General features: G+C 46.3%; 2 protein-coding genes across 2 annotated transcripts; one reads left to right on the top strand and one right to left on the bottom strand.

The window, feature by feature from the left end:
- Nucleotides 1–860: 860 nt before the first annotated feature.
- Nucleotides 861–6,349, bottom strand: LOC310666436 (uncharacterized protein). The gene is made up of 3 exons (XM_083417243.1): nt 5,966–6,349; nt 3,472–3,651; nt 861–1,229 (listed from the first exon to the last, which is right to left on the bottom strand). The coding sequence occupies exons 1-3, from the start codon at nt 6,305–6,307 to the stop codon at nt 1,128–1,130; spliced, it is 624 nt and encodes a 207-aa protein (XP_083273369.1). The 5' UTR covers nt 6,308–6,349; the 3' UTR covers nt 861–1,127.
- A 5,216-nt stretch (nt 6,350–11,565) lies between these two features.
- Nucleotides 11,566–15,594, top strand: LOC310665894 (uncharacterized protein). The gene is made up of 3 exons (XM_083416303.1): nt 11,566–12,021; nt 14,170–14,325; nt 15,178–15,594. Exons 1-3 carry the CDS (start codon nt 11,614–11,616, stop codon nt 15,352–15,354), a joined length of 741 nt encoding a protein of 246 aa, XP_083272429.1. The 5' UTR covers nt 11,566–11,613; the 3' UTR covers nt 15,355–15,594.
- Nucleotides 15,595–16,195: the final 601 nt, after the last annotated feature.

Below are 16,195 nucleotides of genomic sequence, written 5' to 3'. Positions count from 1 at the left end.
CTCAAAACAACTTGGAACCCAAACACTGCAAACCCAGAAGTAAGTGTTCCGGTTTGTGAACTTTATTTCGGAAGCCGAACATGCTCTGTTTTGAGTGTTAGATTTCCGATTTGAGTGCCACACTTCCGTTTTGAGTGTTACGCTGAGCTCTGTCTGTTTTTGCTATTTATTTTGCCGTTTTGTGTTTGTGGCTCTTTTTGTTTTGTTTTTGTGACTGTGTGGAACCCAGTTCAGCTACTGATTGATTGATTGATGATTGATTGATTGATTGATTGTGTGACATTAGTACAGGGGTCAGTAAACTCCCAGCAGGGGGCCGGTCCACTGTCCCTCAGACCATGTGGGGGGCTGGACTATACTTTGAAAAGAAAAAAAAGGAACACATTCCTATGCCCCACAAATAACCCAGAGATGCATTTTAAATAAAAGCATACATTCTGCTCATGTAAAAACACGCTGATTCCCAGACTGTCTGCAGGCTGGATTTAGAAGGTGATTGGGCCGCATCCGGCCCCCAGGCCTTAGTTTGCCTACTTATGCTGTAGTACATTGTTTATTGCTTTCATTTTATAAATCAATGGTCTCGTTAAATAGTAAAATTCATGTTAAAATACTGTTTTGGGGTTGTTTTTAAAAGCCTGGAACGGATTAATCCATTTTGCATTACTTTCTACGGGAAAGCACGCCTTGGTTTTGGAATGGACTTCCAGAACAGATTAAGTTTGAGAAGCAAGGTACCACTGTACACCACCTGCTGTTCAGCTCCCTGCCTTCGCCCCTACCTATCCCAATAAGCACTAGTCACCACTGGCAGAGAGGGTGGACAAGACACACACACAAAGTTTACAAAGCCATTCAACTTCATGGCAATGCTTGTGCGAGTTAATTTTATTACCCCTATTTCGGAACGAAAAGAGACAGAGATGGAGAGCGACCAGAGCGTCTAGGATGAGGAGGGGGCACAGTGGATTCAGACACCCCCTTTTAGTGGGAGAGTTTCTAGGCTTGCATCTACGTGATTATTTTGCATCTGTGGAGGAAGAGGAAGAGACCAAGGTGGGGGCTTCTCCTCCTCCTGCCCCCACCGCAGTTGACTGGCGGCAGCATCCAGGGGTTAGGCAGGGTCTTCACCACAACTCTCGAACATGCAGCGGTTTGCATTTGTGGTGAACCACAGATACCGAGCCTTCTCTTGCATCCATATATATTCTGAAGTTGCAGTTCAGATTCTGTGAACAAGTGTGGCAGGGGTGGGGGTGGAGAGGGGGGAAGATGAAAGAAACAAGTTAGAAATGTGGGGGTTTGTCCATGCCATCAAATATGACGATGAAAAACTGGCCACAGCAGTTCTCCTTAATAGCAAATGGAAAGTTTCCCAGTGAATTCTGTGGAGGCCTTGAGTAAGAGCAGGGTTGGATCCTGCCTTCAACTTTCTGCCTCATGAGCAGATCCGCTCTCATTAAGAAAGAAACCATTTTTCAATGGAAGAGCATGGCTGAATCAAGACATATTTGAAAAACACTGTGCAAATCCTTTTTTTAAAAAAAAATGTTTTAAAAATATATGGTGTTTGCCATTAGCTCACTAGCACCATCTAGTGTCACATTTGTATAATGCACCTAAAACATACTTAAAACGTTATATTTGCAGCTGTATAGCTGAGCCTCACCTCTTTGTTCTGGTTTTTGAGGAGTACGGTATATGTTCAGCACCCACATTATTTATGTGATACTAAGTTGTTTTAAACTGTTTTTTTTTTAATTGTATTATTTTTATTGCATATTTATACTCTGCCTTTTCCTCTGACAGGACTCGAGGCGGCTTACAGATAATATTATATATTTAAACAGAATGTAGCCAAAGCCATTATATATCCAACACCCTTGCTTCTCATGCAGAAAATGAAAAAAAATGAGGGGTGGGGAGGGGAAAGGAAGAAAAAAGAAAATGACATATGAAGGGGGGGGGGACACCCACAGAACATAACAAAAATTCTATAGTACCATGAATAAAATTTTAAAATATCATTTACATTGTCATTCCAGAAATGTAAAAACAAAGCCCGCCTTTCAATAAATTAGTTTTCTTCATTATTATGTATTGCTGCATCATTCAGATAGCTTTAAACAATGCAGATAAAATTTAAAAAGGCCATTGAAAAGTTATTGAACTCTAATGGAATTCAACAGAACGAAAAGAAAAACTGAATTGGTTAAAGTAAAAATAATAAAGACAGCACAGTTCTATGGAAAGCCCTCTCTCAGTGATGCAAACATTTCCCCTAAAAAACCTAGAAACCATGCGGCACTACCTGGAACAATAATTTGGGTCTCGTGACCATCTCTTGGGGTGCCACCAGACAGCTGCCCTACACCCCAAAAAAGCATTTACACTTTCAGTGTCAATTTGTAGTGGACTGTCTGCTTCTCCTGCTACATAACTGCTGTTTGACACTCCTGTCCTACTGATTTTGCTCTGGCCTCCTTTGATTCTCCCCAGTCCACTGTTTCCAACCCTGCAGTCTGGCCTCACCTCCCTTATCTCAACAGCAGAAGTGAGTCGAGAGTTACGACACCACACTGCCAAGCCGCCTTGCTCTCCCCCATCTTGCCTTGGCTGTAGCTGGCAAGGTTTTCCACCTTTCTCTCTCCTCCGCCTGCAGCAAGGGGTTCCCCCCCCCACTGCCATTCCCTTCAGGGGCGTACAAAATGGGGGGCGGAGGGGGCGGTCCGCCCCGGGTTACACTCAGGTGGGGGCGGCCCCTGCCCCCCAGGTGTAGAGCAACTTGTGCCCTGTCAGTATGGGCGCCGCTCGCACGGCGACCGTACGGATTGCTGCTCTCTCACGCCCTCCATATGGGCATCCATAGATTCAACGTGCTGCCATCTGCCTTATTGCAGGGCAGATTCAAGAGTAAACCATACATGGAACGAGTCTGCCCCTGCGGCTTGATGGAGGTAGAAACTGTCTCTCACGTCTTGTTACGCTGCCGTTTCTACGGGGATATACGCTCGGTATTTATCTCTCCTGTTACACAAAAATCTCCAAATGGGTCTGAACTTCAATGTCTAAAACTCCTGGTAAAGGACAAGGATCTAGAGATCACGCTAAGGGTGGCCAAATTCTGTGTGACTGCCATAAAACTGTGTGACTGCCATAAAAGGACAAGCTGTACTACCCAAATGATTAAGGTTTTAAATGATAATTTTAGGTTATATTTTAGTGATCAAGATTTAATATATTTTTTTAACTGCCACTATATCTGAATTGTCTCTGTTATACCCAACTGCAATTCAATGCATTCCTGTTGCGTTTTATGATTTTCCCACTATTGTAAGTGAGCCGGAACTGGTCTGTGACCGTAATAATAAAATTCTATTCTGCAGGGGCTTGCCCTAGATGTCCTTTGGGGTGTCCCTTCCAACCTTACAATGCTATGATGCTGTGACTAAAAGGACGCTGTTAGCTCACCTCCTGTTCGTCTGGAGGTGGCAGGTTGCAACCTTTCAGCTCCGGCAATGGCTCCTTCTTTGAAGAGTGCATAAAACGCAGTAAATGTTCCATCATGTCACTACGCTCCATCAGGTCCTCCTTTCTGCAGTCGGTCTTCGCCAGTAACATCTTCATGTGCATCATTGTTCCGATGGCATCCTGGAAGCAGAGAATAAGAAGCTCACAGCTTCTGTGCTGCCAACCAGCTCCTGGCCTGGCATTGTGCATGTGTGTCCCCAGAGGCAATTTTTCAGGGAATAAGGGTTTTGCATCAAGTCAGTGCTTAATTTCAGCCCTGAAATCTGATTTCAGGGTCAAGACTCAAGCTTTCAAATGTCTACACTGTTCAGTTAAAGCACATTTAAGCCTGGTGACCCCCCCCCCATCATAGTTACAGACACCAAAGGGGGAGGGACAGAGGGGCAAGTGCCCACCCCAAAGAGCCCACCCCCTTTACTCCCTGCCCCATGGCTAGACTCTGTTATCACCACATATTGCTATTTTTCTTTGAGAGATATTGACGTGTGGGATGCAACTCACCCACCTAGAAATATACTTTACCCCTCTGTGCCCACTTACCTACCGCAGTTGTTTCCTGGGTGCCACAGCTAGCTGCAGTTCCCAATAGACTTAACAAGCTACAGTTCCCAGGATTCTCTGTGGGGGGGAGGGAGCCATGTGCTTTAAATGTGTATCGAATGTGCATTATATGTACGGTGCCGATCTGCCCTAAGTGTGAAAGGGTGTCAAAGCATGTGCAGAGTGCCTTTTCATGGCTATTAGGGAATCACACCCAGCCCTTACAATGTGTGGCTTATAGGGCAAATTCAGAGATGTGAGGGTGAACTCTCTCCCACCCCCTTTTCTTCTTTGAAAGTAAGCACTTTGCACACACCCCTCCCTTCATGCGATCTCTGGCTCCCCCCCCCACTTTTTCTTCTCCAGCACCAGCTGGCAGAAGAGAGAGGAAATTTTTGCTCCTAGTTCTCATGCAACCCCAGAATTCTACAGCCATTGCAACAGGGCTTGCCCACCCATGAGGCAAGGTGGGGCAATTGCCTCAGCCGGCAGGTTCCACAGGACCAACAGAGACCGATGTTTCTCCTTCTCCCCCCCCCCCACTTTTTCCCTCATGTAGATCTTCCCCCACCCCTTTTCCCCTGGTGGTAAAGGAGGCACCATTTTGTCCACCTGAGGTTGCCAGCACTGTGCAGCCATAAATCCAAACCATGGAAATTGAGGAGTGGTTTTCAGTGGGGTGCCTTGAATGACGGTCAGGGGTGCCGCGGGCAACACTGTCCCTCTTTCTTTCTTTCCCTCCCTCCCTCTGATGCCCTATTGCATCTTTGCCTCCCAAAGGCTTGCACAGCTGTTTGTTGCAGCAGCCCTGGCTACAAGCTCCCCAGGCAAATGGCACCTCTGGTGCTGGCCAGGGGGTGCTGGTTGCCAGGAGCTGAGGTGGCATCAGAGTAAGCAAACCAGCGGGTTAGGGAGCCCAGCCAGTCTGTTTGTCAGCCCTTGCTGTTGGATATGGACATATAAGTGGGAGGCCGGGCAGGCAGGCTTGTTGTGTGCAATACCTGCCTGGGAGCTGAAGGAGAGCCTTTCCACCATGCAGGCCCACTGCTGCAACTCCTGTCTCCCAAGCTGAGCAAGGTGCTGGCCTCACATTCACCTTTGGCCAGTCTCTGTCAGGCTGCTAAGGTGGGGAGCAAGCCTCTTCCCAGGCCCCTGTGGGGAGGCGTGAGCAGGCACCTCTCTTTGGGGTGGCAGGGAGGAGGAAGTGGCAGCTCAGAGACCGTGGCAGTGGTGACTGCCCAGAGGACAACCAAGGAGAGGGGAAAGGAGAGGAGGCTGAGGGAACACTCCACATGGGAGGGTGTTCAAAAAGGGTTGAGGGGCTGCAGGCTCCGCAGTCAAGGGCTGACAGAACTGGGCTCCTGAGCCCCACAGGGGAGCCGCAGGAAGAATGTAGCTTTTCAAGCGAGCCCTGGACTCAAAATATTTGAAAACCTCTGCTATAGGCTCTTAACTGATGGAAGTAATTGTTATTTGGACAAGCATAAGAAGGAGAGAAGAAAAGAAAACACAGTTGTCAGGGCAGAAGAAGGGAGCCAGCTAGGGGAAAGTCCTTGTCTGTAAAAGCCCCACAATACATGGCAAAGCACACACTAAGACTGCCTTCTTCTTCTTTACCATCACAAGGACCAGGAACCTTATTCTTATTCTTCCAAATCTTCACCCACCCACCCACTTCCATGTCATCTTGTGGACAACTTACAAAGGGGGGGAGGTATGCTCCAGAACCACAAGGGGAGGGGAGCAGTGCTGAGTGGCTCTTCTCCCTGCCCTCAAACACTGCTATGGTGGTCGGATGGCTTTTGGGTGTCTGCCTAGGGGCAAAAGAGAGAGGGTGCTCCAAATGGGGCACATTCCACCACCCGGGAGCCCTTGAGGTGCCTGTTTCCTTTACCTTGAATGTAGGAGGTTTGGCCTCCACGCTCCTGTAAATACCATCATAATATGGAAGCTTGTTAAAATAGTCCACAGCCTGGGACCCCAAATCCAGGTGTTCTCCTTCTTCAAAGCTTTCCATTGCCTCCCGTTCTTCGGATGAAGTTGGCACCCAGTGTTCTTCCATTGCCTCCCATTCTTCATATGAAGTTGGCTCCATCTGCTCCTCAGGCTCCTCTGGGACAGGCTCATCTCCCCAGGAGGGCTGCTCTTCTTCTTCTTCTTCTTGCCCCCACGCCGGCTGCCCAAGGAGCAAGGCTCCCACGAGGAGCAGCGGCAAACACAGCCAGGATCTGGTCATTGTGGCAAGGAAAGGCTTGGAACTCAGAGGCTGTCTGGCTGGAGGCAAGAGCCCTGCAGATATAGGGATGGAAGAGGCTCCGCCCCCTGGTGTCTCTGCCCACCCCTGTGGGAAGGACCCCAACTCCTCCAAGACACGTCCACAAGGCAACCAGATCAGAGAGAAGAAAAGTGAGTCCAGTGCGAGAACCCAGCACAGACTTGTGACTTCACGCACAGGCTCTGGGAGGTCCCTTTCGCTCCTCTGATTCAGATACCTCTCATAACAAGCTATCATTTACTAATCAAAACAGGCGCTAGGAGATTTATTTCTTTGGCCCTCTGTTCTCCCCAGTGAGCCCTCCGGGATTGCTGCAGTTCAGTTCTCTGGGATGCCGTGAGGTGATTTGTACCCAAGCTGGTACAAATGCCCAGAAGCTGGATTTTTCACTTCCACCTGGGAATGGAAGAATGTGTCAATACCGGTTCCCTCTCTTCTTTTCAATATTAAATACAGCTTCAGTTTGTCATTTTAGATTTATTTTTTTTAAAGTCCTCGTGAGAATTCTTCAGTGTTTTTTCATAAATAAACATATTTTTTTGTGTATGCAGTTCTTGCCAGGGAATAGGGAGAAATATGATTCAGTTTGCATTTAAAAAGGAATCACTCAAATTCACACTTTATGAGAAGCAAAACACAGCCATTCTTTGAAATTTGCGTTCATCTGAATTTTGCAATTCTACTCTCCAACTAACGATGTTTCTCAAAATTAGGGGAATTTCTTGCAAAAATGGGTACATTAGTCAGAACTGCAACAAACACGTGCTGCTTCAGAGAAATTTGCGCTGTGACTCTGAAGAATTGTCATGAGTTGCTGCAAAATGTGGGGAACTGAATTTAAGACTAGGAAAATGAGGTACTGAGTGAACTGACAAATGACAGGTATGATTGATAATCACCAGCATACACAGTTTTGCAAACAGCTTCTAGTATTTATTGTATTTCTTCATCATATCAATTTTTCTACATGTTTTTGACTTATGAAAGGCATTTAAAAAAACAACAACAACATTGGAGGGCGAACTCTGTTGCAAAATTCAGAGAAGTGTAAATTGTCTGGGGTGTGTTTTCAAAAGTTTGAAATGAATTGATCTGACTTTAAATGGGAACTGAATTGAGTATTTTCCCCATCCAGCTGACCCCAAAGTAGTCCTGCCTAGATTTAAGGAGTGCCTAGATCAGATGGTTTTGGATGCCTCAGAAACAGGCATTCTGGACTGTTTTGTGCCCCAAATGTTTTCCAAACCAAAAGGGTGTTTGTGCACAATGTATCAAAATCAGGCCCAACCTGGCTACATTTTGAAATGCATCTCTCCCCCCCCCCCCAATCCTGCCACAGAAAGGTGGTATTCTGCTTCACCAAAGAAATCTTTTACAGTTACGTTTTTAATTCTGGATGAACGCAAAGAGAAATGAAGCTGAACAAACTTTCTTCAGGCCCCCAAATGAGGTGAAATGAGGCAAAGGGAGATTAAGAGGTTTAAAACGTAGAACAAACAGACAAGCAAACCCCAAAAGCCCTTCTTGTCAGATATATTGATAAGGACATCTGATAAAGATTCTTGATGCATTGGCAGTGATCTTTTCAGGGACTCAAATCAAAGCAAAAGTTGCGAGGATTATTAGTTTATTGGGACATTAAAACAAACCCAAAGCTGGCCCATCTCTGGTGGTCACCTGAGGCTTCACCTGGACTGTTGGTTAATCATGTACCTCCAAAATATTTGACTAGCGCCCTGGACCAAGTTCTTGCCAACGAAAACCCTGCTGAATTGCCCCTTTCAGAACGGGAGCTCCCTGTTCATTGTGTGAAAAGCATACAAAAATATCATCGTTATCATTGATGCCATTTCCATTCAGCTCGGTTGCATTTTGATGTCCTTCCTTGGCCATTTTTTAAAAATAATAACGCTTCATCTCCCTTGTGCTTTATATTCCGTTATCTCCATTGCTGACCTTGGCAGGGACAGGTGGTGCTCTGGGCCAGGAAGAGGGCCCAGTGAGGGTGACTGGTTGGACTGGGCAGGGTAGAGGGAGCACACTGCACACACTGTCAATGCTGAGGCAAAGCAAGCTTACGGACAAATGAGGTCTGTGTCTTCTCTGAAAGCTTGGAGAGCTGTTGCCAGTAAGTTTAGACTAAACCAGGGAGTAGGACCTGTGTCCTTCGAGATGCTCCCAGCAGCCCCTGCAGCCAGCATGGCCAATAGTCCAGGATAATGGGAGCTGGAATCCTGCACCATCTAGAAAGCATTTGGTTGGCTGTCTCCTGGATGTCAACAGTGCTGAGCTCAATGGCCCCATGGCCTGACTCTCCATATAATGCATCTATGAATGTTCCTTGGATTTGCAACAGCCCAGCTTTATTATTGAAAGCTTTCCCCAGTACAGTGGTACCTTGGGTTACATACGCTTCAGGTTACATATGCTTCAGGTTACAGACTTCGCTAACCCAGAAATAGTACCTCGGGTTAAGAACTTTGCTTCAGGATGAGAACAGAAATCGTGCTCCGGTGGCACGGCAGCAGCAGGAGGCCTCATTAGCTAAAGTGGTGCTTCAGGTTAAGAACAGTTTCCGGAACGAATTAAGTACTTAACCTGAGGTACCACTGTAATCATAGATGTGTGGAGAGAGATATCTCTCTCAGTAGAGCATGAGCTTAATCTCAGGGTTGCGGGTTCAAGTCCCTCATAGGGTAAAAAGATTCTTGTTTTACGGAGGGCTGGACTAGATGACTCTCGTGGTCCCTTCCGACTCTACAGTTCTATGATTCTATAGTGCAGAAGGTTGGGAATGAGACTCTTTGTGTCACCTGATTTTTCCTCAGATTATACATGTTTAAAAGGGATCCAGGGGAGAGCCTGAAAATCACAGAATGGTTCGCTTTCACCTTGAAAAGCGGTGGGAAGTATTGTTAAAGATAAAATGACCAAGCATACAGAAGAACAAGCTTCCAGTACGTTTCCAAGCACAATTCAAAGTGTTGGTTCTGACCTTTAAAGCCCTAAACGGCCTCGGTCCTGTATACATGAAGGAGTGTCTCCAGCCCCAGTGTTCAGGCCGGACACTGAGGTCCAGTGCTGAGGGCCTTCTGGCAGCTACCTCACTGCAAGAAGTGAGGTTACAGGGAACCACGCAGAGGGTCTTCTTGGTAGTGGCACCTGCCCTGTGGAACGCCCTCCCAACAGATATCAAGGAAATAAGCAACTATCTTACTTTTAAAAGACATCTGAAGGCAGCCCTGTTTAGGGAAGTTTTTAATGTTTAATGCTGTATTGTGTTTTTAATATTCGGTTGGGAGCCGCCCGGAGTGGCTGGGGAATATTATTATTATTATGTTGTTGTTGTTGTTGTTGTTGTTGTTGTTGTTGCACCAGCATGGCCCAGTCTCATGAAGCTATTAGCTGCCTTTGAGCATGTCAACAAGAAAATAGATGGAGGCAGCTGGAGGCAGCATTGCTGGAAAACCTGGGAGAAGAGAGGGCTCTTGTGCTTGAGTCCTGGTTGCAGGTTTCCCACAGGCATCTGGTTGGCCACTGTGAGAACAAGATGCTGGACTACATAGGCAATTGGCTGATCCAGCAGGCTCTTCTTATGCTCTTAGGTTTCTTGCCATTGCTTAAAAAAATATTAACAGAGGGGAAAATCCCAAAGAAATGGCATGGGAAATTCTGCAGAAGTGGCACCTCACTCCCATCCACCTGCCCCACATTAGTGGTGCTCACAGCCACCCACAACTTGGGGGCAGATGTGCAATGTTGGGTTCCACATCTCTACATGTGGTGGACCTGTGACAAGGTGGCTACATTCTGCCAGGAAGTCTTCCAAGTAATCAGAGAGAGAACTGCAGAAAACATAGTCAAAGGTTCAGAGTTGGCCTTGCTTAATCTTGACCTAGAGAACAATATAAAGCTGCATTTTAAGCATCTTACCGGCCTGTAATAACCAGACTTTCAAAATTCTTAGAGGGTGAAACATTGACCACACAGCCTGGCAATTAGTGCCAATAGGAAAATTAAGCACTAAGCTAAATTAAGCAGGGGGAATTAAACAAAAAGAGGTGTTCTTGTTTGATTAGCGCAGTTTTACTATGCACAGTGCAAAATAGGAGAAGGTGAAACCTATGGCACCTTACAAAATTGTACAGTGTAGTGCTATAGATTGCATGCGGCAGCTGGAACTGCCACACAGCCGGGAGTGCGATAAAGCGAGGGCTGTAAGCGCCGATGCAATTCAACCTCACCACTTCTGTTGCTAAAGATTTCTGCGAGGAATAGCTTGTGATGGTGTTTTGGTACAAATTCCATAGAATTTGGTATGGATTCCCTGGAATTCAAAGGGTTATGAAAGAAAACACAGTATATGGAATAAAATAAGTACAGTGGTACCTCGGGTTAAGTACTTAATTCATTCCGGAGGTCCGTTCTTAACCTGAAGCATCACTTTAGCTAATGGGGCCTCCTGCTGCCGCTGCACCGCTGGAGCACGATTTCTGTTCTCATCCTGAAGCAAAGTTCTTAACCTGAGGTACTATTTCTTGGTTAGTGGAGTCTGTAACCTGAAGCGTCTGTAACCTGAAGCATATGTAACCCGAGGTACCACTGTAGTAAAAATGCAATTAGAAATCAATAATGGATTCATGATTATTTGATAAGTTTTGCATAAATATGAACCTTACATTCCACTATGGAATATATTTTGTGACATTCCTTCTTCTTCTTCTTCTTCTTCTTCTTCTTCTTCTTCTTCTTCTTCTTCTTCTTCTTCTTCTTCTATTGTATTCTTATTCCTCTTACTCTTACAACTGTTTAATTATTATTTCTAGCTTGATGTTTTCTTTTTGCTTATTGCATTTGCAGATCTTATTAAAGAAATCCAATAATAATAATAATAATAATAATAATAATAATAATATGACTATTTAATGCAGGCATGCCATGGACCACTAGCATGAAGTTCATGGACCACAATTTGGGAAACCTCTGTCCAAGCACCTTAGTAAACAATAGCTTTTCATGAGAGGTAATTGAACTGCAGGAGCAAAGGGGATCTCCCAAAGGCTGAGCCTGGAGCCACGAGTCTGTGCTGGATTGTCAGATTCAGCTCACTTTTCTCCTCTGTGATGTGGACATGTCTTGGAGGAGGCAGGTCCTTCCAGTTGGGGTGGGCGGAGCCACCAGGGGGCGGAGCCTCCTCCATCCCTATATCTGCAGGGCTTTCGCCTCCAGCCAAGCAGCCTCTGAGTTCCCAGCCTTTCCTTGCCACAATGACCAGATCCTGGCTGTGTTTGTCGTTGCTCCTCGTGGGAGCCCTGCTCCTGGGGCAGCCGGCATGGGGGCAAGAAGAAGAAGAAGAAGAGCAGCCCTCCTGGGGAGATGAGCCTGTCCCTGAGGAGCAGATGGTGCCACCTTCGGCCGAAGAAGAAGAGGGGGATTGGGAAGAGGAGGAAAGCCAGGAAGATTCAGACTACTGGATGCCACGCAGCTTTGAGGACCGTGAGAGGATGATGGCTCAAGCACGTAGAAGGTTTATGGAGGAGGAGGCAGCATACAGCGCAAGGCCAGTGGATGACTTCATGAAGCATATGGCGGTGGCTCACTATAACAAACATGATTGGCGAAGCAGATATGGCAATTACTACAAGCACTATGAGAGTAGCCATATGGATGTCGAGGTGAGCAAAGCAGAGGTTGTGAAAGGTTCCCCAAGTGTGTGTGTGTGGTTGTGTGGGTGTGGACTATGGGACCATAGAATCCTAGAATTGTAGAATTGGCAGGCATCCCAAGGATACATCTAGCTGAATCCCCTTCAATGCAGGAATCACTGCTGAATGCCTTTCAGATAGTCATTCAACCTCCGTGCGAAAACCTCCAGCGAAGGAGAGCCCGCCATTTTCTGAGGGACTGTTTGTTCCACTGTTGAACAGCTCTTGCCCTCAGAAAGTCCTTCCTAATGTTGAGTCAGAATCTCCATTCTTGGCACTTGAATCCATTGGTATGGTTCCTACCCTTCGGGTGTAAGACACCTGGGGACCTTCATTATTGTTGTTTATTAGATTTAAGAACCACCCTTCATCATAAGCTCTCAGGGCACAGAATACAATACAGGATTAAAAACAAGTCAATAGTGAAAACAATGCAGTAAAATAACAAGCCCCCCTTTTTCTCAGACGTATTTAAAAGGCTGTTGGATATTAATCAGAGGAATGTTTTTTGCCTGGTGCCTAAAAATATATAATGATGGTGCCTGGCGAACCTCCCTGGGGAGAGCATTCCACAAATGGGGAACCACTACAGAGAAGGCCCTTCCTCTCTCCTGAGGCTGAGAAAAGGCACAGATAAAGTGGGGAACTAGAAAATATTGTTCTGTTGAGATTCCCCTTGTATAGGGTGGAGGCTCCTATAGCGTTCAGGCAGTAGGGCTTGTGGGTGCAACTGAGCCCCCTGCCCTCCCTCTGCACCAGGACTTCCCAACCTGATGCTCCCTCATTTTCCCAGTCTGAAGTACAGTTATCCAGCTTAGAATCATAGAACTGTAGTGTTGGAAGGAACCACAAAGGTCATCCAGTCCAACCCCTTGCACTGTAGAAATCCTTCACCCAACATAGGACTCAAACCCACATCCCAGAGATTAAGATTCTCATGCTCTACCAGTTGAGCTATCCCAGCAATCCACGGATTCATTTCTTTCAAAAAAATCCTCATGAAAATCCCTTACCATCTGGGTGCAGATTTCTCCTAATAAACAAAAATTTTTGCATGCAGTTTTGTCTGACATTTTTTGCAGGCATCTTTTCCCAAACACAATGCATTTCTGCATGCTACTTACATTCTTAGGCACACTTTCGCCCCAGTACATGCATTTTTGGTTGGTTGGAAAACTGCACTGGAGCTTGTTAGGAAAGCTTGGAACTCTGTGAGTCAGCACCCTTAAGAAACTACATTTCTGACGATTATTTTTCTTGCGGTAGCGGGGAGAACCATGAATGTTGAAAGAGGTTTAAGAGTGCTTTTAATATATGGAGTAGAGGCTACATAAAACAATTAACTAATAAATCATACACAAACCCCTTTCCCTCTTTTCTACATTTCTCCAAATCCCAATTACCTATCAAAAATAATGATGATGATGATTTCTGTAAATGGCGGGGGGAGGTTAGGTTCCTTAATCTGCGACAGTATGACGTTTGTAGTCAGAGAACACCGGGGGGCGGGGCGGGAGGTGTTTGGAATCCAAGAGCAAGAATCTCCCCCACCACCCCCTTTAAAAAGTCACTTCCTGGTTCTGCTTGCAAAAACCCAGACATTTTGCTGAATTTTCAAAATTGCAGACACAAAGCAACCCTAGACTGGAGGGACTCAGAGAGCCAGCATGGTGTAGTGGTTAGAGCGCTGAACTAGGACCTGGGGGACAAGGGTTTGAATTCCCACTCACCTGTGAAGCCCATAGGGTGACCTTGGGCCAGTCACTCTCTCCTAGCCTAGTCTACCTCGCAGGGTTCTTGTGAGGATAGAACGGAGGGTGTGTGTGCGCAGAAGCATGTTCTCCACCTTGAGCTTTTTGAAGAAAAGGTGAGATACAAATGCAAGAACGACAACAGCCTGACATGCCAAGCGTTCTAAGGGTTGGGAGCAATTCCCTGGTGGCGAGCGAAAGGCACTCTGCACATGCTTCGATACCCTTTTTTTTTGCATTTTACGCACTTAGCACATTCCAAGCTAAGCCCTGCCTTTATGCAAGCCTACACCTCTGGAGACGACTTGGCCAAGCAGAGCCATGCATCAGCTTCAGCTCAAAAGTGTTTCTCGTTCTCTGCTTCCAGAAGGCGCAAGGGATAATAGTCACCCTTGAGATGACTTTGGCGAAAACCAACTGCACAAAGGATGACGTGAGCAACCAGGAGGATTCCGTCCCGCGGTACTCCGATCTGTACTTGGAGAGCCAGGGTTGTGTGCTACTACCTGAATCTGAACAGGAGGTAAGATAACAGAATCGGTGTTGTTTTTTAGTCCGGACTGCCAGATGATGTCAGATGTCTTAACATGTCCTGGGAGCAACAGGGAGGCTGGCCCTTTAGGGGGAATGGGGCACTGCCCTACCAACCTCAGCCTGTTCCCCCCCCCCCACAGTCCCATTTTCTTACAAGGGCCACCCCTATCGGCTTCCCCCATCCTCAGTCTCTGGGTTGCCCTTGTGGAGCTCAGCAGGGCGGAAAAGGATAATAGCTAAGCAGCGTTAATCTTTGGAACTCGCCCCTGCAGGAGGCAGTGATTGCCACCAACCACGATGGCTTTAAAGGAGGGTTAGACAGATTCATGGGGGAGAAGGCTATTGATGGCTCCTAGCCATGGTGACTGTGCTGTCCCTCCACAGTCAGAGGCAATAATGCTGGAAGAAACCACAGGTGGGAAGAGATGCTCTTGTGCTCAGGTCATGTTTGCTGGCTCCCCACAGGTATCTGGTTGTCCCCTGTGAGAACCGGTTGCTGGACTAGATGAGCCATTGGCCTCATCCAGCAGGCTCTCCTTATGTTAGATCCAGCTCAGCCTTCCTTTGCTTGTATTACCTGGAGAACCAAGCAGTTGCCGTCTGTCTCTGACTGTTTCCCCAACATAAAGAGGTGGTCTTTTCAGGATGCTGAATGCTGCAGCCTGAGTCCATGGCTGTGTCTAACCCGAGGCAAACCATTGAAACCAAAGAGCCCCTTCCTTCTTTCCTAATAAGTGTGTTGCCAGATTGTCTTCAATACATGGGATTTCTCGTCTTTTGTTTTCTTAATTTGCATGTGTCTCTTGTTCTCCCCCCCCCCCCATCTTACCTCCGTTTTTAGAAATACGACTGCACATTTAAAATATTTCTAGATGAGGAATATGGAGGGGCAACTGTGATTGATGAGGATTGCGAACATGTTCCTGGAAGAACGGAAGGAATCTCTAAAGAGGCGGAGGATGAGGAGGAGGAGGAGGAGGAGGAGGAAATGTTTGAACCCCCCCTTGAAGAGTATTGAAGATTTGGCCTCCTCTCTGAATGCTGATGCCCACTTTTGCTGGCAGCGGTGGGAGAGAAGCCCCCGCTTGATTTACCCCTTTCCTTCCTTCCGCACCTGCAATGTAATCACTTAGACACAAGCCAGAAAACTCTCCCACTAAAAGGAGGCGTTGGAATCCACCGCAGTCCCCTCCGCACCCCAGAATCACTCTCTTCCCACTGTTCCGAAGTAGGATAATAAAATTGACTTGCACAAGCATTACTGTGTGTTTTCATAGAAACAAAAGAGTCAGAAGGTTCCCACAAGGGTCATCAAGTCCAACCCCTGCGATGCAGAAATCATGGCTAAACAAAAAATTAAGAGGAAAAAAAATGTATTAAATTTGAGAGAAAATGTATTAAATTTGAGAGAAAATGTATTAAATTTGAGAGAAAATGTATTAAATTTGAGGGAAAATATATTAAATTTGATGTAATTTGTTACTGATTCGTTAAAAATTTGGAAAACAAATAAGTATTATTTGGCCAAAAATAAAATAAAAAAATCACAGCTAAAGAATCCCTGACCATTGGCCACCCAACCTCTGCTTAAAAAGATGCAAGAAAGGAGAGTCCGCCACCTTCTGAGGGACTCCACTCCACTGTCGAACAGCTCTTGCTATCAGAAAGTTCTTTCCAATGTTTAGTTTTCTGTTCTTGTCAATCAAATCCATTGCTTCAGATCCTCCCCGCTGGAGAAGAAGAAAACAAGCTTGCCCCATATTCTGTTCGACAGCCCTTCAGATACTTGAAGGTGGCTCTCGTATCACCAACTCCCTCAACCATTCCTCATCAGGCTTTTCTCCTGAGTGTCCCTTTAA

The sequence above is a fragment of the Podarcis tiliguerta genome (assembly GCF_965153285.1).
Source record: "Podarcis tiliguerta genome assembly, chromosome: 16".
In the NCBI taxonomy this organism is placed as follows: domain Eukaryota; kingdom Metazoa; phylum Chordata; class Lepidosauria; order Squamata; family Lacertidae; genus Podarcis; species Podarcis tiliguerta.
Note: the sequence above shows the minus strand (reverse complement) of the source record. Positions and strands in the feature narration are given on the sequence as shown.

Coding starts and splice junctions, on each gene's coding strand:
- LOC310665894 (XM_083416303.1), top strand. CDS start 11,614: ATGACCAGATCCTGGCTGTGTTTGTCGTTGCTCCTCGTGGGAGCCCTG. Junction 12,022..14,169: donor GTAGCCATATGGATGTCGAG/GTGAGCAAAGCA, acceptor CTCTGCTTCCAG/AAGGCGCAAGGGATAATAGT. Junction 14,326..15,177: donor TACCTGAATCTGAACAGGAG/GTAAGATAACAG, acceptor CTCCGTTTTTAG/AAATACGACTGCACATTTAA.
- LOC310666436 (XM_083417243.1), bottom strand. CDS start 6,307: ATGACCAGATCCTGGCTGTGTTTGCCGCTGCTCCTCGTGGGAGCCTTG. Junction 3,652..5,965: donor CCAAACCTCCTACATTCAAG/GTAAAGGAAACA, acceptor CTCTGCTTCCAG/GATGCCATCGGAACAATGAT. Junction 1,230..3,471: donor CACCTCCAGACGAACAGGAG/GTGAGCTAACAG, acceptor ACTTGTTCACAG/AATCTGAACTGCAACTTCAG.